The sequence below is a fragment of the Equus caballus genome, chromosome 7, assembly GCF_041296265.1.
Source record: "Equus caballus isolate H_3958 breed thoroughbred chromosome 7, TB-T2T, whole genome shotgun sequence".
NCBI classification, from domain to species: Eukaryota; Metazoa; Chordata; class Mammalia; order Perissodactyla; family Equidae; genus Equus; species Equus caballus.
This window is the reverse complement of record NC_091690.1, coordinates 92,512,360-92,536,311: the sequence shown is the minus strand read 5'-3', so window position 1 is coordinate 92,536,311 and position 23,952 is coordinate 92,512,360. Positions and strand designations below refer to the sequence as shown.

Sequence of the window (23,952 nt, the reverse complement as noted above, 5' to 3'; positions counted from 1 at the left end):
CCCAAAATCTACACAAAAATTTCCTTAAGATCTTAGCATGCTTCTAACAAGATGGCAGGAAATGGCAGAATATATCCTAAAATGACGTACAACCAAGCTTCAAAAGAAAATGTTGACTAATAAAATTGGAACACACCATTCCAGTGAACTAAAATTTGTGTGAGTCAGTAAGGCTCCTGCAAAGAAAGGCTTGGCAATTAGGTGAGGGAGGCACCTGCTGGGTCCAGGACCAAGATTCCATGTTTTCACTGAGGAACTGAAATTCAAAATGTTAAGTATTAGAGGAGAAATGCAAGGCAAGGTCTAAATTGACCAAGTCATGAAGAAACTTAACTCATTGATTATATGAAAAAGATACCACTAAATAAATAAGTCCTAATGTATTATAGTCAATATATCGTAATGATGAAATTTCTATCATGCTTGACTATTTTCAATACAAATGCAAGATGACTACATTTGCAAAGTCTGATTCTTAATGAATCTGACTGCATCCTGTTTATGCAACTTGAGCCCATGGGAGAATTATATACAATTTATAATGACAGATATTTCACAGGCTTATTTTGCGGCTGCTTAGAAGACTCATCAATAATTCAAGAATACAACACGTTATGTACAATTGTTTCATTTCTTTCCCTTTTGCAAAAAACCATTTGTATTTTAATCGTTAAAAATCATTCACATTTATATCAGCATAGAACATGTAAACCAAGAAATGTTCTTGTTGGGGAGACTACAAAGGAAGGAAAAGAAAAATCTTATAAACTTTACAATTTCACATTACTATGTAATGTCTACTTTATAACGCAAAACAAATGATCCTTAAATCAAAAACACAGTGAACAACTAAGTGTTTTCATTTATGTTGAGATAAAACAAAAACTTCAAAGGGAAATTTTATTGTGTGAAATTTACAATACATGAAATTTAATATATAAAAATTTAAAACATGATTTAACCCTGGATCAACCACTTACTAGCCAGATTACCTTGGGAAAGTTGTTAAATCTCTATTATCTACAGTTTCTTCAGCAGTAAGATGTGTAAATTAACAATCATAACCTTAACTGCATAAAAGCAAGTTGGAAACGGAAATACATAATTGCAAGAAATTGAGAACATTCCTTAGTTTCTTCACTTCCAGAATAAATTTTTGCATCTGGAAGACTTTTCAAGTCTGGTCAATACATTGAAAAGAAAATCAATAAATATGTTGAACAATGTGAAAATGATTCTGGTTGGTTTCTCTGAATTTTTTGGGGGGGAGTTGGTATTGTTTTGTAAGACTCTTTGTTTCCTGCCTTCTCTCTTCTGACTCTCCAACAGGGATTGGCTATTAAATGCCATCAAAGCACACTAGCCCAGGAATAAGTAAATTAGGAACCGCACATAAAGTATGGGTCCATGATTAACAGACGTGGAAAGGTTGGGCGGCAGCACTCACAACGTGACACGCCAAAAGACCAGACAGTCTGAAATAGACTGAGGAGCATATAGGTAAAACTGTGGGCTCTGAAATCAGATATGTTGAGTTCAAAGAAAGGTTTTGACTCTTAGAGCTGTGTGACCTTTGGCAGGTAATTTAACTCCCTACCGCTTGGGCTCCTTATTGTTAAAATGGAGATAACAACAGTGCCTATCTCCAAGAGTTGTGAGGGCTAAATAAAAGAATCCAAGGAAGGTACTTAGAAAGGCACCAGACACACAGAAAACATTCAGTGAGTGTTAAATAGAATGTGTAAAGAAATAGAGACAGAATAAATGGTTTATTTTTCTCACAAAGTTCTTTACTAGGGATTTAAATTTCAAGCACGGAAAAATCAACTTGAGATCTCTTTTAAAATCAAAGTGCCAAATCATTGGACTAATTCCACTCTCTAGTGTTGTGCTTTTTCACCACATACACAGGGGTATGTGTATGTACACACATATCCCTGCTCAACACAAAGTTGACATAAGGGAAGCCATATTGTAGAAAAGAAACCATACTGTAACTTTAAATGACCTCTGACTAACCAGCCCAGACATGCTCTGTAGATTTTGTGGCCCCTGCCAGCTGCTTTAAGATGATAACTTTTGTTCTTTTGAGTTCCTTAGGAATGTGATGAGCCCCAGGCGGAGAGACTATGCTGATAGCCATCGTCAATGACAACTGAAAGATCAGGGTATAGGGCAGCTGCTCCATTCTCTGATGCATATCCAGCAAAACAAGACTATCAGGTACTGGGAACAGATGTCTGGCCCACCCAGAGACCAGCCACCTACCCCCCCCCCCTCCCCCGACCTGAGACTGGCCCCGTATATAACTGGCCTGTAGTCTTTGTTCTGTGAGACGGTTCTTTCGGACATGATTTGGCCATCTTCCCTTGCTAGCAAGCTGTAATGAAGTCCTTTCTCTCTTACCACCTTGCCTCCTGACTATTGGCATGTCTTGCAGCAAGTAGATGAGCTCACTTGGGCAGTAACATATACACATACAGACACAAGACATACACACACACAACACGTTTATCTTAATGGCAGGAAGGCTACAGCAATGCAGGAATTGGGAATGCAGATCACAGAACCTGTGCATTTCCTCAAGGAAGCCATTTAACTTTCCACTGCTTCCATAGTTTAAATAATTTTGATTTGTAGCTAGTGAAAAAAATTGTCCATTTATTCTAGATGCAGTGCAGTGGCAAAAGAAAACGATTCAAGGTAAAACAGTCACACCCGTATTGCACAACCTAAAGGCATGGTAAACCTTGCTAATCCAGCTGAAGATGAGTAGAATGCTTATTAGGGCAGGTGAAAGGTAGACACAATTCTTAAAAATCTACACATCGCTAATTGGTCAATAGAGGCAAATTCTCAGGAAAAAGGAGCTTCAGTTTTGAGCTCTCATTTCTTTATTGTTCTTCCCACTCAATACACTGATATACCTCTTAACAATTCAACAGGAGGAGAAGTGAATTCTGTAATTCAAATAAGAATATAGAGAACTGCCCAGACATATTAGCCAATCTTTCCATTCTTATAAGAGATATCAAATTGCATTTGTTTCTTCCTTTCAAAAGTGGTGTCAACTATAGTGTTGGGTGTAACCTTGGACAAAGTCTACTTTAAATTTTTTGTATTTAAGGGTTTTCAACGTCAAGGGATAAATCTCAGAAAGACAATATCGCATCAGCTGAATTTTTTACAGCCATGGTTAATTCTATTTATTTATTTTCCATTCATCCTAGGTATATGCCTCTCTTGAAAAGAGGCTAAGAGGACTTATTAACATTTGAAAAGTCCTTTGAGAGATGTGTTACGAAAGTGTAAATTATATCCATGTTATTTATTAGCCCAGCCTCATTGAACATGAATAAATTACAAACAAATCAGAGTGTCTTTAATGGAGCAAAAATATTATCAAAAAAAGAATTTAAAATCTGAAATTCAAGTATTTGAATATATTTTAAATGTTGTTCCTGAATAACATTTAGTTTTGAGGCAGTTAGGCAAAGAAAGGGAGCCAGTCTGGAAATATTCGTGTGCTAATAACAGCCGTGTTTCTCTCACCATGAATTCAAGCACTGTAATTGTGGTCTGAGATTTTACACAATCAGAGGCAAACAAGGCCAGATTTTTTTCCTAGAAACAAATATAAGCCATTAGATAGTTGTGAAATCGTAATCGCTGCTCCCGTAAATTGTTAAATTAGATGAAAGGTTTATATTCATGTTATTCAAAAAATGAATGTTTGACGTTCAGTTGCTAAATAATGGCTGTCGGTGCCACATTTCTACTAAGATAAATGGAAGTTTTACTCCCCTTGCTACTTGTTAAAACTCCTTTGCATTTTTACACAACAGCCCATTTTTCATTACCAGGAAAGGTATGCAATTTGAACCATGATCCTTGTTACTCATAGTAAATCAATATGTGTCATAAAAGCAGAAAAGAAAGTAATATCACTCGCTATCATTGGACCTTCCGTTAGAGGAGTCCCAGAAGACACTGCTAGGCTGGGTTGCTATAGCAACAGAGCTCTGGTGCCTCTCTTGCCTGGTTTGCTACATGGGTTGATTTTTACCACACAGGTATAACTCTGAAGGATTTTTATGGTAAAGAAAAAATTACAAAGAATCAATAACAGTGTGTGTGACCTTTCCATTGATCTGAGATGATTTAATTCAAAAGAAGTACAAAGAAGGTGACTCCATAATGTTTCAAATCTCTTTGCCAACTTCCAGTTAAATTATTAGTTGTCTTTTCTTTAGGGTCGTTAACTAGTCACATTTGTTAAAACGTGAAAAAAAAATACTCTGAACTGTCAGAGAGTTAGCATCGAACCTCATATGGTTTTACCCAACTGTGAAGACCTGCTATAAAATGTCCTGAAATAATATCAATCCACTGAAAAAATATCTATTATTAGCAAGAAGACTCAACCAGACTATACTGGCAATATAGAAAAATTATCTTCTGACTTCTATTAAAAAGCTGTCAGTACAGATGACAATACATCTTACGATATATAGAGTTCTAATTAGTTTTGCCTATTAACCAAGACAGGCCATATAAAGCATTTTGAACAGCGTCTGGTATACAAGTAAACACTTAATAAATATTGTTATAATTTTTATTGCTATCAGAATACAGCCAGGCAAACACATTATACCCCTTTCTTTACAGTAGGCACTATTGAGTATGTAAGAGTATGCAACTGTAAGGCCCTTCGCATTCTGAACATTTTAAGATAAAAATGGTCTAAGGAATGCCCTACTATATAGCTGAGCCTAAAATATATTGTAAGAACATTCAGGTCCTTTTTAGGGGACTAAGCCGACGAAGAAAATATTTGCATGTAACGGACATGCCACAGGGAGCAGCTTGGAGTGGAATGTGCTACGGGTTTGAGAGGCAGGACCTCAGTTTTGTCTATCATATGACTTACTTGAGACCTTAACCTCTCTAAGACTTTGTCTTTTCACCTGTAACAAAAGGATAAAAACGATTTCCCAGCTGTGTGTTAGCATTCAGTGAGACAACGTATCTAAAGCATTTGCTAAAATGCCTGGCACCAATGATACTTATTAAATTTTAGCTGTCTTTCCTTTAAAGGTTTTCCAGTTGTTTCCTTGAATCATAATTTCCAAATGGAATTTGAAGGTAAAAATGAGTATAAATTCAATATTTCCTACCAGTGCTTCAATATATATGGGTCTTAACCCTGGCAAAATGTAGAGAACTTTCATTTCAATATAATTCTATGGTTGCAAATTATGTTTTTAATTTGCTTTAATTATAATATCTCCCAAAGTACATTTTCATGACCTCCTAGCCCAGGATGATGCTCCAGGAAAAAAAAGGTGGGAGGAAGGCCATTTCTATGGTCAGACACATTTGGAAAATGCTACGTAGTACATCTCACTCTCGGGATTAATAGATCACGATAGTATATTCAACCCTCCAAGAAATCCCAGATAATCCCAGATAAATAAATCAGTATGGTGTAGTGGTAAAGAGCACAAACTCAAGAGTTAGGTCATTGGACCCCACTTTCACCCCTCATTAGATAACTTTGGGAAGTTATTCAACCTCCATGTTTCAGCTTTCTCTTCTGTAAAATGGGAATGGCAACAGTATTTACCTCGCCGAGTTGAGAGGTTAAAATGAGATCTATCACATGCTCAGACGGAGGCTAACAGAGTCAGTTATCAATAACAAGAGTTATTAAAGAAGCCTGTTTAAACTCTTTATCATGATAACTCCTCTTTACAAATAATATCTTTGAACATCTTCTGGAGCTGTTATTCGTTGGAACACACTTTGAACAATGCTAAAGTACAATGTCAGAGTAGTGACAAATTGTAATTAAGTTAAAAAGTATTCATCATGTTAGTGCCCAAAGCAAGTAGCACAAAAAGTCAGCTACCTTACCACAGGTGACCCCAATGGCTTGCTGCTGTGCTGGAAAGTCCTACAACCAGAACATTAGAGCAACTACGCGGAGTGTAAAGATCTTCCCCATGGATGTTCTACTCATTAGAGCCATTTACATCCACTTCATGCATTAGCACAGATCAGCTTATCATAATAGGTTATTTGCATGTCATTACATTTGAGCCTTAAAGGAAAGGGATATCAAATGATTCAAGCTTTAATGACTAAGAGAGAGAAAACTAAGGAAGTGGCTCATTGATGGGGTCTGCAAAGCAAAGGGACATTATCCAGATGTTTGCAAGCTTCCTAGGGCTATCCGAAAACATCTGAGTGAGTTTCCAAAATGGAGATAAAATAGTAAAGGAAGATAAGAAAAGGTAAGAGCTTCATCCAGGGAAAAATATGCTACAAGTTCACAAGAAAACGCAAAGTCCTTGCTGGTGAATAACACCATGACCAATAAACCTCCCACCCTTTTCCAGAAGACGGGAAGCTGAGGTAAGGGACCAGAAAAATGGGCTAATTTTATTATGGGAAAAATTAGTCAGCTAATTAACTTGACATCTTTTAAAAGTCCTTTTATTTATTCTCAAATCTGCAACCGTATCAGGTTGCTGACTTCTCTTCTTTAAAGAGTTCATGTTTTCTAATGCCATCATCAGAAGTAAATGCAGAAGAGAAAAAAAATCACTTACTCATAATTCTGTGCCCTCAACAAAGAAAAATTATTCTGTATTATTTGTGTTCCCTTCAAGTCTTAATCATAATTACATAGTATCAATTCTATACAGAGGTGTTTGCATATGTAAATACAATATCAAAGTCTAGTTTTTTCCACTTAATGTTACATCTTCCGTATTTCCACACAACAATATGTAGAAGTCTTCAAAATGGTCATTTCTACTATCTGAATGGTTACAGTCATTCTTCCACAATCAGACATGCACAGGGTTTCTGACTGCATCGTTGTACAATGAGTCCCTTCCTTCATATAGTCCTTCCTTTCTTCTAGATTGGTGCTTTCAAACTTCCGCACCCATCAGAAGCACCTGGAGGGCTTGCTGAAGCACAGGTGGTCGGGCCCCACCCTCAGAGCTTCTGATTCAGGAGGTCGGGGTGAGGCCCGAGGAGGCGCAAGTCTAACAAGTTCTCGGGCGATGCTGATGCTACTTACCTGGGGATCCCTTTCAAAAGTTACTGTCAGACTATTGACATAGAATATTGTCATCCTCAAATTGAGGTTGACAAATCAAATAGTATCGACACTTTATGGCATCTAAGACATATTTCTGAAAACCTTTTCTACAAGTTTATATAGATTTATATCGCCAACTGACATCTTCACACTGGAAGCCTCGGTAGATACCAACTAACTGAATGAACAAAAGAACAAAGGAACATTCTTATTTCTCTCCTCCTCAAAATCATAACGTTAGGCCTGAGATCCATCCATTTACATTTCAAAGATACATAGCATGGCTAAATGGTAATACCCAAATCTGTTACCACAGAAATCAGCAAGGAGGTTTCACCATCACTGTCCAAATTCAAAACTCACTGAAAAATAACCGAAATATTTATACCTTGGAGGGGAGCACTGCAGAGATACAAATTAGCTGCATTTAGCTCGCTTGTTCACCAGACAGTTCAAAAACCACGTTGCTCATTGGAAGGAGCAGGGTGAAAGTAGGGCTTTGAGAAATTATTTTTGAAAAGCTGGAAGCCAGACAATTCCCATTTTGGCAAGGGATTAATAGCATGTTTGCCTAAAAGCCACAGTCAAACACCTCAGAGGTTTTCCTTATACTAAAGGATTCTTTATATTTGGGTAGAGATTAATCCCTCACCTTTAAATGGAGACGTCTGCACATAAACGAAGATGCCTACCTAAGCATAGAGATGCATCCACATCAGTGCACATTAGATAGCCATGTAGGCAAAGTATCTATTCACACGTTGGTTTCTAGAAACCCACAGATAAGACAGATGCATAGCAAAGATATCCTCTGCAGAAAATGGTTTCTGGGCTCTTTCTCTGTAATCTGCACACAATCTTAGAGTTTTCATTCTTATTTGTTGTTATTGTATCTGTTTGAATGTATAAAGAGAAGATGTGTTCATATACATAGTAACCATTAAACCAGACATAAGTAAAGTGAGTGGTTGTTGTCAACACACCTTGGAATTTGGTTAGCAATAAAATTGTTAACTCTGGTTCAAACTGAGGAGACTAAATCAAGAGTAAAATGGGTTAGATACAGACTTATTAAGACAATCTTGTATTTATGACCTTCTAAGGGCTAGTTTCTTCAGAGTCAGTGTTTGGTAATTGTGTCACCTTTAAGCAAGAGCTAAGTCAACAGTCTTCACAGTTGTTTTTCTTTTGAGGAAGATTAGCACTGAGCTAACTACTGCCAATCCTCCTCTTTTTGCTGAGGAAGACTGGCCCTGAGCTAATATCCATGCCCATCTTCCTCTACTTCATACGTGGGACACCTACCACAGCATGGCTTTTGCCAAGCAGTGCCATATCTGCACCCAGGATCCAAACCAGCGAACCTCGGGCCGCCAAGAAGTGGAACATGCAAACTTAACCACTGCACCACCAGGCCAGCCCTTCACAGTCTTAAAGGACCCTAAATTGTTCTTTGCATGGACAGGTTCATTTTCACCATATAAAACACTGCTGTTCTCAGGATGGAGAGAACTAGGAATAAATGCTAAGACACCATGTATATTTCATTGTATGTATATTTTATAGAATAACATGTATAAATGCATCTCCTTATTATGTATTATGTAGTAAATATGACCATATTTGGTAGCCTAAAAAAAGATATGCCAAGGGCTGGCCCAGTGGTGTAGAGGTTAAGTTTGCATGCTTTTCTTCGATAGCCCAGGGTTCAAGGGTTCAGATCCTGGGCGTGGACCTATACACCGCTTATCAAGCCATGCTGCGGCAGCATCCCACACACAAAATAGAGGAAGACTGGCACAGATGTTAGCTCAGGGACAATCTTCTGCTCCAAATAAATAAATAAAAGAGATATGACAAAGTTTAAAATATGCCAATGTTAAAAATGCAAACTTGAACCCAGAACTGCAATGCAGACACTGTGAGGTGACCATTCCCCTGGTATGCTGGAGAATCTGACTATGTGCACTTACTGCTTAATCCAGGTGTTCAAAGAAACAAAGTTAAGATATTAGCAGCAACAATCATATGATCATTCAAAAAATGAATACCTCTGAGTTTTTTTGAGTAATAACTGCCAGTTCCTTACAATGAGTTAGTACAGAATGACAATCAATTAAATATAGTCCCTGTCACAAATCAAAAGTGCCAGCCAAAGTGTGTACACATCAATGAGACACTTCTAGTTCATCCATGCAACGTAGGGTTCCTGGCAGTCTAGTGGTTAACAGGATTCAGCACTCTGCCTCGGCCCAGGTTCATTTTCTGGTCAGAGAAACACACCATCCATCTGTGGGCCGTCATACTGTGGCAGCTGCATGTTGCTGTGAGCTCTGCCACCAGTATGTCAAATGCCAGCAGGGTCACCCGTGGTGGACAGGTTTCAGCAGGGCTTCCAGATGAGACAGACTAGGAAGGACCTAGCCAGCCATTTTTGAAAAAATTGGCCATGAAAACCCTAGGAACAGAGGTGGAGCATCATCTCATACAGCGCTGGAAGGGGAGAGGATGGAGCAAAAGATCGGGCAGGGTTCCACTCTGCTGTGCACGGGGTCTCTAGGAGTCAGAATCCACTAGACAGTACTAACGACAAAGTCATCGTAGAGGAGGAAATCGGGGAAAAATGAGCAATGCAAGGTGCATGTGACCTGCCCGTGAATTTTCAGTTCCTAAAACTCAAGGGACTGGAAGGCAGAAAGCTTCTAGAGACAACCAGAGACAAGGAGAGGGGCCTTCTTAGAATCACTTGACTCCATCTGGGTGGAAATGGACCCCTGGCAAGCTGAAGAATAACGATGGCAATGAGTACACATTAATGGATATTTTCCTTTTTTGACAAATAGTTTTAGTTTCCAATTTAGGCAGTGATAGAAAATTTCCTTTTACAAAAATTAAAATTTGTAAAATAGGTCAATTTTAAAGTGAAGTCTGTTTTAAAAAATAGTACGAATTATATGTGGACAGTGCAAAAACGAGAAAAGGTGAATGATTAAAGTTTGTTAAAACGTGGATCCGAAACACCTGTCACAGCAGCTTGATGCCCTAACTTGTGAGGCCACTCAGAGAATAACCACATTACAGTTCTCTCTGTTACTGCAGTCTTATCTGGAACACTGGAAGTCTGACACTGAGTGTGTACAAAATGTTGTGCTGTGTTAATGATATTAAATTCAAATGCTAAGACTAAGGAATTTGATGCAATGTTTTGCAGTAGAGCAAATCTCAATTAATCTATAAACAATACATAGATAGATTTTACCAAAAGGAAACAATTTCCTGAAAAGAAAAATGGAAGATCGGAAAACATCTTAAATATGAAATACTACCTAAATTTGGTATTCATAAATATAGATATCAAATTCTTTCACAATTGACTAAATATGGAAGACCTGAGACAAATAAACATACGTAATATGCATTTTTGCCTCAAAATATTAGGTTACATTAGAGGAAAAAGTACACATTTATTAGTCATGTGTTTCGTCAACACGTCTACTATAAAAAGGAATACTCGCTTAAATAAATAAAACCCTGTGTTTGGATTCTAGGCTCCAGGGCCTAATATTTTAAAGGAGCCTGATTCTCAACTGAGAAAGGTCAACCAGGTAAAATTTAAACACATCTGTGGAGATACGAAATCACTATTTTTAAGGTACTAAAGCAAAAGCAGGCAGCTTGGCTAAAATAAACACATATGTTATTCTTGCAATAAAAAACAAGAGAGCAACAAGCAATGACTGGCGCAACTCTCTGTCCTAGTGAGGACATCCTCTCAGTTTGGTCTCAACCCCTAGTAACAACATTTCATTATGTCCCTTTCCTTGCCATTCCAAAGCAAAATAGCAATTATGATGTGGAAATTTTTTTAAATCAATAAACATAGACCTACAATTAGATTAAAATACAAAATGATTGGCATTGCTTTCTGAAGCCTAATTATGATAAAACTTGTCTTCAAATAACATGCTGCAGAGCCTTAAATAAAACTTTTTATATAAATAAGTTTCAGTCAAAAGTTGAAGCTAAGAATACTTTACACTGACAAAATCTCTACCGGGCCATCACTGATTTGAGTATTGTTAAGAATATGCATTGATTGTCCTAGACGTACACATTCAAATCATTCTGTTCTACAAAATCAAGTAACAAGCAAGATATTTTTAACTTATTGAAATGAGAAGAGAATACATCTCCTTTGAATAACCTCTGTTCTTTTAGGGAATGACTAAAAAAATAAAGTAGAAAAATACTTATTTACTGCAGATTTCTAGGATGGTATCAGTGCTATTTTTTTCAATTTCTTATTTTTGAAAAGAAGAATTCTTGGTTTTAGGAAAAGTCGCAAACCTGAAATGTTAAATTCTCTTGATATTTAACAAAACAGATGATAACCGAAGGTCTGAAATGCTCCTTCACTGAGCCACCAATTACACTCTAACACTGTTCCTGATATCTAGGCAGATTTTTATTTAGGACGACTGTAAAATGGACAGAGACCACCAAATCCTTCATTGGCACAGGTCCACATTTCTTTATTCTAACCCAGAAAACTAAATGAGAAATGGCAGTCACCATTTAACCATGCTATTGTAATAAGCTTTCCTTATCCTCACTCTGGTTCATAAGCCAAACTTCTTGAAAAATCATCTTCAAATCATTTGAAAGTTACCAGGACCAATAGAATGATCATTTCCCAAACTTGAGATGTGGAAGACCGGGGCAGAAGACTATTTCTGTGTCCCATTGGGAGGGGACGAGTTCCTTTGAAACAAAATGTATCAACAAAAAAGGAATTCATCTTTTCCTTTTCCTCATTTTATTTGAACTCTGTGATCTATTTGGTGCCTGTGTTTGTGTGCATGTAAAGAGAAAATGATAGTTCTATTTATTTAGCCCTCAGAGGGATTTATGTATGATATGTTAAAAAATGTTCATACCTCGTATCTTCAGATCCAACTGTAAGCACCATAAGGGAAGTTCCTGCTTAGTCACTGGTCATGTTTCCCCCATAATGTCAAACTTAAGTCCTGAATATTCTCATAAAGGACAAGATATCAAGTGAAAAGTAAAACTTTACCCTGATGAAGAGGATCTTTTCTCCCACTCGGTACCTTCCTTGAGAGAGCCTCTCCACACAGAATTTGTTCGGGCATTTGCAAGGAGGATCTTCAGAAATCCGTTTCACCTGAAATAGAAGAGCAGCAAGTTCATTCTCCGTAATTAGGTCGTATTTAGATAAATTTGTTCCGTGAGTTCAAAGGCCCCTGGACCATTAATGCCTGAAATTTGTTCTGTATCAGACTATGGACATGATGTGAGCACAGAAATATCACATTAACTCCTAGCAATGTCAAGGTCAGGCCCTGAAGGCATTTTCCAAAGGCCAATAACTGCACTCAGACACAAGCTGGATGATGACAATGCTAACGATGCTGGAGGAGAATGACAAGCAAATCGTTTGGCAGTGTAGGAATGGTGAACTGGGTTCTCAATTTTGGAGGATTAAAAAGAGCACATACATTGGGTTGCCAAGAGAAATATATTGAAAACTAGAATAGAACATATGTTAACATGGAGTATATGTTCCTCATTATAACTTTAATGATATTAATTTTACTCATTTTCTAAATAAATAAGAATTAAACAAATTTTTTAATAAGATTATTGTTTCATCTTATTTTTAACTCCAAGATTTTCTTTAAGAAGTCATCTCTAATTCACCCAGACTCACCCAGCAATTCACTCCATCTCAGTAATTTCTCCACCTACCAAAACCTACTTCTGTGGCAATATCTTACAAGTTACATGCTTTTTGTAGAATCCATGTCTGAATATCAGATTTTATCTCTATTTTCTCTATCTCCCTACTCTTTAACAAATACATAATCTAAATGATGTGCTAACAATGCTTATAAATACTTTTGACTATTAGAAGAAAATGTATAGCCCATGATTTTAGGTCTTTAGGAATAAGGTGTATGTTTATATTTTCCTCTATTGGGAACCTGCCATCTTGTGTCTCATAACTGTCCTCTCTTCCACTAACCAACCAACCAACCAGACAATCCAAAACAATAATTTCCTGTGTTTTGAGTTAAAGTCTCCATGGAAGAAAGATCTAAACAATGTGCAACCTGCATTTGAGAACCTGGACAGAACAAATTTAGATTCTGAAGGAAGTGGCTGGGACTCTTCTCACTCAAATTCTTTCTTCCACAAAGATATGGTTCCTAGAGTTTTATCACCAAAAAAATTCAGTCATTCCCTCAAATAATTCAATGTCTGACTTCAATCAGCATCTACTGAGCAAATCTGTGGGAAGAGTAACATACGAACTCACTTGCATGTTGGTGTAAAGGACTTACACAGCTTGGTTTCCCTTGAATAAGAGGGGTTCCAGAAGGTATGGAAGCATGAGACACTAGAGGGAAAGCAAGAAAGGGTGGAAGAATCTTGAAACAAAACTTAAGAACTATACAATTATGCCTCAGTGAAGACCTCCAGAGAAGAACCCATACTATTGCTGGGGGGCAAAGAGCACCAGTTTCAGGATACGTATTTTCATCAGTCCCTTGATCCCCAATTCTGCCAACATAGGAAGCTACAGTTCTTGGTATTTATTTTTATCATAGCAAATTATATCCCAGTTATTGGTTAACCCTTTTTTTTTTTTTTTTAGGAAGATTAGCCCTGAGCTAACTACTGCCAATCCTCCTCTTTTTGCTGAGGAAGACTGGCCCTGAGCTAACATCCCCATGCCCATCTTCCTCCACTTTATACATGGGACACCTACCACAGCATGGCTGTTTGCCAAGCGGTGCCATGTCTGCACCCGGGATTCAAACTGGCGAACCCTGGGCCGCCGAGAAGTGGAATGTGTGAACCGCTGTGCCACTGGGCCGGCCCAGTTATTGGTTAACCCTGATGTCTCTTTGCTAGATTGTGAGTTACTTAAGGGTTAAGATAGTATTTCATGAAAATAGTTTTAAATCCTTAAAATAAAGCACAATGCTTTAATGGCATATAATATGTTTAATAAATGCACATTGAATAAGTAAGAACATGGACCTATACAGGATGCAGAGAGAAATCAGAGCAACAGATTAAGACTGGATTCAAAGAATCTTAGTGACAACTCTCACGGAAAAATGAGGGAACTGCCTAATGTCATTAAATTAGGGATGAGGCCCATGTCTTTGAGTTCTGAATTTACCCTACCATTTGATACTCGGTTCATAGATACAGCCACCCATTCCTCCAGTATTCACAGAATTCTGTCCCTAGGGATTTTGTGAAGGCTGTTCTTGAACAAGATGATGATAAGAGAACAAGAACAAAGGTTGGGTAACAGTAACGTCTTTCCTTCCATAAGGCAGAACCACATTTGGGGCGGGGGTGGAGTCATAGGACCAATAAATGTGTGCCATTTTCCATGTTCCTCTATGTATATCTCTTTCTATATGTATTTAAAAAATGTTTAAAAAATATATCAATGTGTGTGTATATATATATATATATATATATAAATTATGTTTAATTTATACCATTGCTAGAAGTGGTACAGTTTTCCTTACCACCACAATAAGGGCTTCCATGAGAGAAGAAGGAAGGAAAGAAAGGAGGGAGGGAGGGAGGAAGAGATGGGAGGAAAGGAGAGAGGGAGAAGGGCTTTGGCCATCCCGAAGGAAGTCAGACAGTCAGCGTCCTGAAAGCACATGGCCTGAACTTTAGGAGAGCCATGTTTGGCACAGCTTCACTGCCGCGTGGTAATTGAGCAAAGAGTAAATTGGTGTTCAAGTGGTTCCTCTGCTCAGAAATGACAGTCACAAGTATGTAGGAAAACATTTCCACCTTGAAGCGTTCTCAGACAAAACACAGAAACTGTTGGTAGCAAAGGAAGTAAAGTACAAGAAGCATTTTCTCAAGTGGCCTGCCCTTCTCTAATGCCTACCTAGCTTTGAAAATGGACTTGCTTTTTTTTATAATCAAGGGTTTTTTTGTAGTTGTTTGAGAGGTGGAGGGAGAAGTGGAAGACACGAGACGAGACGAGACTGTGGGCAGTGGAAACAGACTGTTAAGTCCACAGTGACTGATGACATCTGTGCTTCTTGCGTTACCTTGGGAAAAGTCAGTCTGGCAGGTGTTCTGTTTTGGGCCAGGAACCCAGCCAGTTTTCTGCTGAAATGGGATTTCAAGAGGAGCCTGATTACTCAGAATTATACTATCTCTCATCCCCAGACTGAGGAAGTTGATGGAGAAGAGGAAGAAAGTAAAAACAGTTTCTTAGTTGTATTCAGCTCATTGTGTGGGAACCAGCTCCACAGGAGGGAACGCAAAGAAGAGAACCAAACCCGACCCGCCATTTTATCACACTGACTCATCTATCAGGACAGCTGGAGAATACGTTCATCTGAATGGACTCCACTGTGTTCCTTTTATGATATCTTGATAAAAGGAAGGCGGGATGTACTCTCCCCATAAAGGGTCACCTATTTTTTTGTTCAATTTTCCACAATTCCCCTAAGTAGCAAACAAGGAAATGTGAGGAAATATTTCAAGTTTCAAAACTGGCAGTTATTGTTGAAAGTGGTCACTGGAATGTGATATCTTAACCCAGGATTGCCTCTCTTACTAAATTTCTGTTTTCTTTTTCTTTATTCTTTACTCTATTTTTTTGTTTTCTTATTTTACTCCTCTTTATTCTCTTCCTTCTTTTCTTCTGTTTTTTTTTTTTTTTGATGCAAATCATAACTTTGCCAGAGTAGAAATAGCCAATATTAGTAACTAAACACAGGAACTTTGCAGGCAATCTCTGTTATGTCCTATCCTAAAGCACCTGATGAAGTCCATGAATTTCAACTCCCAGGGCCATCTACGCCTCACATGCAGTGAAGCGGTTGCCATAGGAACTATTTCCTTTTTGTATTTGACAGATGAAGCTCTGATTTAAACCAGTAGTGAGGCTCAAATTATTTTTCTCTCTGTTCCACTGTCCCTGAATTAAAACACTTCAGTGAAAAACTATCACTTAAACCGAATTCAAATATTTCATGGCAATTTCCCCAACAGAGAATGAAGGAGACTGTCAGAGACTTCTGTCGGCAAACAAGTTTGGAAAATTCCAGGTTACACAAGATCTTATTATGGAACTCACTAGCGCCTTTGATATGCCAAAGTGCACTGCCAAACTCTAGGTGGGACTACCGTAAGCTGTATTTCTCAAACGAGCCTAACCACGGAATTCTTTTCCCAGTGGGGCATCTGGTAATGCTAGTGTTGATTAAACATCCTTTGAGAAATGCTGGTTTAAAGACTTTCAGAACATAGGATTCCACAGGGCAATAGTACAGAAAGATCCACGTTGCACATTTCCTACATTCAATAAAACCCCTTTCTAAACAGATGATTATGTTCCCACACTTTGTTTGGTAAACTTTAAAGGGGACTGAAGTTTTTCTGAAATCCCCTTCATTGTTTCCAGTTGAGAGAACAGAACTTGGAGAGGGGAAAACAACCACAGAGTCACAGTCCTGCTGTTTTAAAGAGGGTATCTGTCTCATTCCACTTCTCCTGAACTGCAGTCTTGGTAAAACATTTCCAAAATCCCTTTCATAGCTGTTTTGCCCACTTCTCCCCCCTGTCATTTTCTCTCCTTCTCAAGGATGAGGGGTGGCCACACATGACACAGGCTGGTGAAGAAAAGGGAACCATTCTATAGCTACTTCTCCCAGGTTCATGTAAATGGCTTCAAGTGGCAACATTGCCTCTGCAAAGCTACAGCAGAGCGCATGGTATTTCCAGATCACATGGCCTTTCCAGATAAACAGAAAAAGGGAGAAGCTTTTTTGAACTTTAATTACCCACGTTGATCATTTATCCAACAAGCGTGGCGCTGGATATAGATTAATAAAATATGGTCCTCGTCTTTGAGAACAAGGACTGCACCTAGAAAAGAATGGATATTTATGTCCAATAAGGTAAATACCATATTAAATATATAAAAAAATCTTTGGGGTACAAGGATGAGTTTGTCGATTTTACCTGGGATGAGAAATGCCAAGAAAAGCTTTATATAGGAGGCCATACAACCGGAATTTTAAAAGATGGAAAAGTGTTGAAGAGTAGATTAAAAGATAAGTAGGCAGAAGCATGGGGAGAAAAGCAAGTGAGGAATAACCCAGGGTATAAAATGCCCTTAGGAATTTGGTGTTAACAGGCATGTACATGATGGATACATCTGAACGCAAAAACGAGTCCAGAGGCAGAAAGGTCGGGAATGACATACTGGGCCAGAACATGGAGGGTTTACATGACACTTACGTGAGTTTGGGCTTTACCTGGATGTTACTGGGAACCCCTATATACTTTTAATCAAATCTGAGCTGCATTTAGGTTGATCATTCTGGTAGCAACAGTGTTCATGTAGAAGAATTTCAAGAAAAGAGTGGTCAACAGTGTCAAACAGCAGAAAGTGGTATCATACTTTGAGGACCAAAAAAATTCATTTGATTCAGTAATTCCTTCCTTAGGAGGGTAAGGGTGATGTTGGCCAGCAGGCTAACTATAATGCACTACAGAAAGTGAATGGAAGTGACAGCTGAGAGGAAAAGGACTGAGATCAAGTATAGCAGCCCCAGAGAAACACAGTTACAAGAGAAAGACTAAAGGGACATCTTCAAGCAAGCTGAATCAAAAAATATAATTAAGAGAGAAGAAAAATTGTTCTCACCAATATATAAATAATGCACCACATCTATTAATACAGTGTTATTCAATTTCCTTTCAAAGTAAAAATGAAATACTATGACAAGCAAGCCATGTGACCTATCCTTACAAACAGTCCTTGATTGTAAAATCCCTTTCAGTGGCATTATATTAAAATGCCCTGCCTATTCTTTAATTCCTGAGTAGACTGAACAAAAGAAAATTAAACTGTTATTGACTAAGATACTTCAACAGGCTAAGCTGGAGTTTGCAGAAATGGGAATTCTCAATCTTTCAGAGAAACTGTTATATTTCTTTTCATCTAAGTCGGCAATATGGGTTATACTGTCATATAGAGGAAAGCAAAAAGATGGGGGAATCTCTCTTTCTGCATCCTATAGTGTCGACTGGCCGTTTTCCAAGCTCTTTTCAGCTCAAGCCTGAGAGAAGGACCCCTCAGCTGTCCTTTGCAGTCCCGCCTGCCTCACAGAGCTGGTGTGATGATTGGTGCCGGTTTCTAAGGACCTCCCTGTGTATGTGAGCTATACTTCAGTCTAGTGTTCCTGAGGTTACCATTTTCTATAAAACACATAAGCAATTTTTTACATTTGCACTCAAAATACATGTGCGGGGAAGTGAATGCATACACACAATCAAACACACCACTTACAACCAAGAACGACTTGACAGACAACAGAGGTAGCCAGAGAGTTTGAATTCATCCTGTTTGCTCTTACATCTAGAAACTGTTTCCTGTGATTATGAGGAAATAATCTAAGCTGCCCGAGACTGTGACTGAAGGAGTCTGCTAAGTAGGGGGCTGGGGACCTCAGAGACAGACAAAACTGGGTTGGAATCCAAGCGCCTCTCCTCCCCTCAGCAGGTGATTCAACTTCTAAGTTTCAGTTTCCTCCAAGAGAAGCCTGCCTTACAGATAACAAGAGCACTTGAAACGGCGCCGAACCCTGCCCACTGCAGGCGGCACCAGAGAGCAGCTCTCTCCCCTGCGGTAAGTTTGCTCCCCCTCTTTAACAAGCCCCAAGATCTCAAGCCTCAGCTTCTTATCTGTGCAATGAGGAACCCTGAACCAAAAACTACAAGGCTGAAGTGTTTCCAAAGACAATTTTCAGGAAGTTGATTTATTATCCTATAATTTTAGATACTACTCAGCAGAATTAAGTGCCACTTTATTTTAAATGACTGGCTCAGTTTTGAATCTCAAAACGAATTGTAGGGCTACAAACATTTGCATAGGATTTTAAAATGAATTTCAATGAAATTGAAATAGGTAAAGGTTAGACTGGTAAGAGATGGTACAGAATGAGTTTTGAAATTCAGAAAATTCTAAGTGCCGAGAGGAAGTCAGCCCAGTTGTACTTACTGCATCATCCAGTAAGTTGCCTGTACTTTTTTTTCCAGCAGACTTTGATGACGGAGAAGGTGAAGGAGAAGGGGCAGAAAGGGTTTCTTCTTGTTCAATCTCTTTTTCCAACTTTATCAAACCAGGGGGCTCCACGCCATACCTTGGAAAAGACACCAGATCAATGCACATGCCAAACTCACGAGGATACACTGACCACGTGTTACATTTCATCACGAACACATAGGACCAAACTGCTGACTTTTTAAAATAATATTAACTTTTTCTGGCATTAAATTGGTAAGTTCTTAAATTGGCATTCTGTTAAGCAGAGAAAATAGATATAGCTGATTTAGATATGGATAGATGATAGAGATACACACACATATACCTATGCATGTTGAGATATATATGCACATAGAAGCAGAGACACATAATAAAATACTAAAGAGTACTCCATGAAATATATTAATGAGTGAATAACACGAATATGTAAAATTTCATCTTCAGCTTTCAGATTTACTAGCTTTAATGATATTAGTGGTAATTGAACTCCTATTTTGAACACAAGCTTGTTAAAGATGGAAATAAAATCAGAGAGTTATAGCCAAGTTTGAAAACAGCAATCCTCTAAAATAAACATCCTTAAATGAATTAACAGAGAAAAAGTTCACTGTTAATTGTATACTTCCTAGGGACCCAGAACACTCTAGTATGACTTACATAGTCTATTATAGGCTATGCTCTGAAGAACATGATGAGAGCGTGTATGGTGTTACTCGGAAAGAACATGAACAGAGAGGAAACGGAGAAATAATTTAGGTTAAAAATTATGTGCTGTAAATTATAAATGCCAGAGAAGTTCAAAGAAAGAGCTGTCGTTATCAGCATTCTTATCTCCCATAATCATATTTTTCTTAGGCTAAATTTACAATTGGTTTGCTTTCCTAGATACATATCAATTGACCTAGGAGAAGGACACCAAAAATAATTCCAGAATTTGACAGTTGGGAAGGACCTTTGGGATCATCTAGGCATACCCTTTCATTTTTACAGAATTAAGAATACAGATCCAGAGAAGGTACAGAACAACTTTAGGAACAGGACAAAGATACAAATCCAGGTTTTCTGATTTCAAGGCCATGGCTATTTTTCCCTGACATTTTAATCAGGTGGTCACGTGTTAGAAAGGAGAAAAAAAGTCACTTGAAAATTAAAATATAGGTTATGGATAATCTATGAATACATAATCTATATAGAGAGAATAAGTATGTTGACAATACATCTAGGACCTTAGAGTGAATAGTATATTAAAACATCATCCAGGGGCTGGCCCCGTGGCCGAGTGGTTAAGTTCGCGCACTCCGCTGCAGGCGGCCCAGTGTTTCATTAGTTCGAATCCTGGGCGCGGACATGGCACTGCTCATCAGACCACGCTGAGGCAGCGTCCCACATGCCACAACTAGAAGAACCCACAACGAAGAATACACAACTATGTACCGGGGGGCTTTGGGGAGAAAAAGGAAAAAATAAAATCTTTAAAAAAAAAAAAAATCCAGTGTAAAAGCTTAGATTATTGTCCTGTTTTAGCGTTTGTTATTTTACCTGCCATCCCCACACGTGTTCAGTACACGCTTCTACCAACAGGGGAAGCAATGGCCCCACTCTGGAGGTCGTGTTCTTGTGGAGGATGCTTGATTAGTTTAATTCCTGGCCTCTCTCTTTCATTACTCACTCTTCTCCAACAAGATGAAACAATTTATAAAATTGGTAAATCTAAAAATAAATGGAGCATCCTTGACTTGGTTCACCCTTCTCCTTCTAGGGAAGAAACTGCCCACAGGGAGGCCTCCACAGGAACCCCACCCTGACTCATCTTTGCTTGTGATTAGGTAGCTGATTGGCCTAATTTTGGAGTTCAGTTAAACACACTAAGCATGTCTGTCAGCTTAGACCTCATCAGTAGTAAAGATGATATTTGATGTTCCATCAGCCACACTTTTATTACATCTTCTAATTTTTTCTGAATTCAGAGAGTAAGGATGGGTGCTATATGTCAGGCACCCTTTGAGAGCTGGAAAACAAAACAGTTTAAGCTGGCACAACTCAACTGAACAAATGCCGTTTTGAGAGCTGCCTCTAGTGAACAGAGTAATCTTATTTACCCAAACCATTAGCTAAAAGACCTAGGCACCATTTATCATATTTTTAACCTTTTATACATATTAGCTGGTTAATGGGACATTAGTGGAAACGTGAGCTAGACTCCAAATTCTATAACAGTAGAGACCACTGTCTGATTCACAGCATCCCCAGCAGCTAGCATCGGTCCTGGCACACAGTAGGTACTTAATAGCTACTGTTTGAATGAAAAAAAATTACTCCTGTATTCTCATATGACAGCAATTTCAGTTTCCAAATCTGAATTTGGTTTCATTGTTTGGATCTTTAAAATATTACTTTAATAAAACATATCAATATTAAATGTATATAAATAGTTTACCAAAAAAAAAAATGTTCTTCTACAAGACTTTAAACCCTAGCCAAACTAAAATATATTTTTTTACTTTCTAGTCCTCATTAATTACACTGAACTCAACCAAGGGTCTTATTACCCTTGACAAGTATCAACAACTCTCACATGGAGATCTATGTTCATCCTTCCCTGAGGTAGACTTGAGCTAACTGGGCCATTAACCTACTCCTTAAATTTAGCAAATTGCTTAACCTCTAGGAGTCTGTTTTCTATCAGGAAAGTAGAGATGAAAATGGCCTGCCCTGGAGGTCCGATGCAGCCGTGGAGGGAGGGAGGAGGAACTGTGTGAAAAGCAACTGCCACTGGACACCTTCCATGTGTCTGGCAGATTTGGGCATCTTGGCATGTGTTATTTCTGAGCCTCAGTTCTATTTCAATGTAAAATGGAAATTCTAATTCCTGTATTTTAATATTGTTAAGAGAAATTAAAACTGTACCCGTTACATGCCCAGTACAGTGTCTGAGACATGACAACCTCTGGGGTTGCTGTTGACAATTGACATACCAAAGGTTGCACGACCACGAAACTGCAGCTCTAAGATACTTTTACCAGTGTCTTAATTTTTTTAATATATTATACCACCAAATGACATAAAGTAACAGCTTCAAAATTAAGACATAGAGTAATATTATTACTATCGTTTATATTATTACTGTCGTTTTTTTTCTTTACAAAGGAGTTTTATAAAGGCCTTCTTTAAATCGACTTTCCTAGAATTCTGGAACAGCAGAAATATCTCGGTGCTAGAGTGTAGCAGGACAAGCCATGCACTCAGCTTTGCTACCAACTTGTTGGATGAACTGGAGCAGGCAACCCTTTTCAATCTCTCGAGACTTCTTTGAATTCTTAGTTCCACCAAGGTATAAAACTTCGTTATGTTTAATGTTCATAAGAGAATAACGTAAACTGGGCAGTGAAGCTAGAGGAATTTGACACACTAGGATTCACAGCCAATTAAAAGTCAATCATAAGGGAAAATATCATATTTGAAAGTATAAATTGGGTCTGTTGGAAAATATGACTTCATTTGTAATTGTAGGTGGATTCCTGCCACCTTTCAGGAATGGGTTGCAAAATTTCTCCTTTTTCTTTCTTTTTTTGACAAAGTGAAATAATAAGATATATGCTATTAGAGTAACAACAGTCTCCATTCCATGACTGATACAAAGTAGATTAAATTTGAATGAAGATTAAATGAAGTTGGTAAAGAAATCACCCATGGAAAACCTTGCCTTGGAGATTTTTTTTATCCAGGAATGCTGAAAATTAGCTATGCCACTGAACACAGAAAATCAACACTAAGCCCCAAATCTCTGCTTATATTGGCTTTTGAATGCTTCAAGCTGCCTAAGGTACAGTCAGCCAGTCCCAAAATGCACACTTAAATACGATTCATTGGCTTCCTGTCTGTCTGGAGATGTCAACAGGCTGTAAATCATGGAATTCCCCTAGGTTGGGAGCCCGCACCTGCAAGCCAACTTAGTCATCAGATCGGTCTTTTTTCTGCTCTCCAGAAGGCTGCTTCTTTCTGGTTTCCATGATTAACTCTATACCACTTCACATTCCTATTTTGTCTATGAGGTTTTCACAACTTTATACTGTTTTCTACTCCTTTCCAACTACTACAAGATTTTAGAGCTTTGGGGGAGAAGAGGAAACTGTTGCTTTCAAACTGAACAAGGGTCAAATGAAAGATAGCAAGAAGGGAATCCACTCCAACCAAACCCTCACATCTGTGTACCCAAGTGATGGGAAAGGGGGGTGGACACTGAAAAGGAAGGGATTTTTTATTCTTGTCTCATTAAAAGAAAAAAAAACAAAAATCAAAGTGCTAGGGAAAGGATCTTATGGTTAATGACTTTACTATGAGATTCTAGGAATGGACTTTTCATTTTTCTGACACGTGACACCACTTTTGAAATCAGTCTAGACGAAATAATTGAGCCCCCAAACTGAGCCCTGACCTATAAAATTTACTCAGACTATTTAGTGGATTATAGTTTTCAAACCAAAGACATCTGGGGCCTATCTTACTAGAGTTAGAGGCACAGATTTTAGAAACTCTCCCTTTTTAAAGTCTGTAACAGATAGTTTATAGATTCTTGCAAAATGATAGTTTTTAACCCATTTTATTCTGTTTTAAAGTCATTTAAAGACAGATTCATATTTGGAAAGAAATTTCGCCCACATGATATTCTTAGCAGTCAGAGTCAAGTGCTTTAAATAGGATGAGTTAA

The 23,952-nt window shown here is 38.1% G+C and overlaps 1 protein-coding gene across 11 annotated transcripts in view; it reads right to left on the bottom strand.

Moving 5' to 3' along the window:
* GAS2 (growth arrest specific 2) overlaps positions 1–23,952 on the bottom strand; it is a 127,302-nt gene that overhangs the window by 39,249 nt on the left and 64,101 nt on the right. For all 11 annotated transcript variants that reach the window (XM_070273444.1, XM_023646178.2, XM_023646177.2 and 8 more), the window contains 2 exons: positions 19,200–19,341; positions 12,192–12,299 (listed from right to left, as the gene is read on the bottom strand). In XM_070273444.1, the coding sequence (XP_070129545.1) occupies positions 12,192–12,299; positions 19,200–19,341 (250 nt within the window). The remainder of the gene's footprint in view (positions 1–12,191; positions 12,300–19,199; positions 19,342–23,952) is intronic.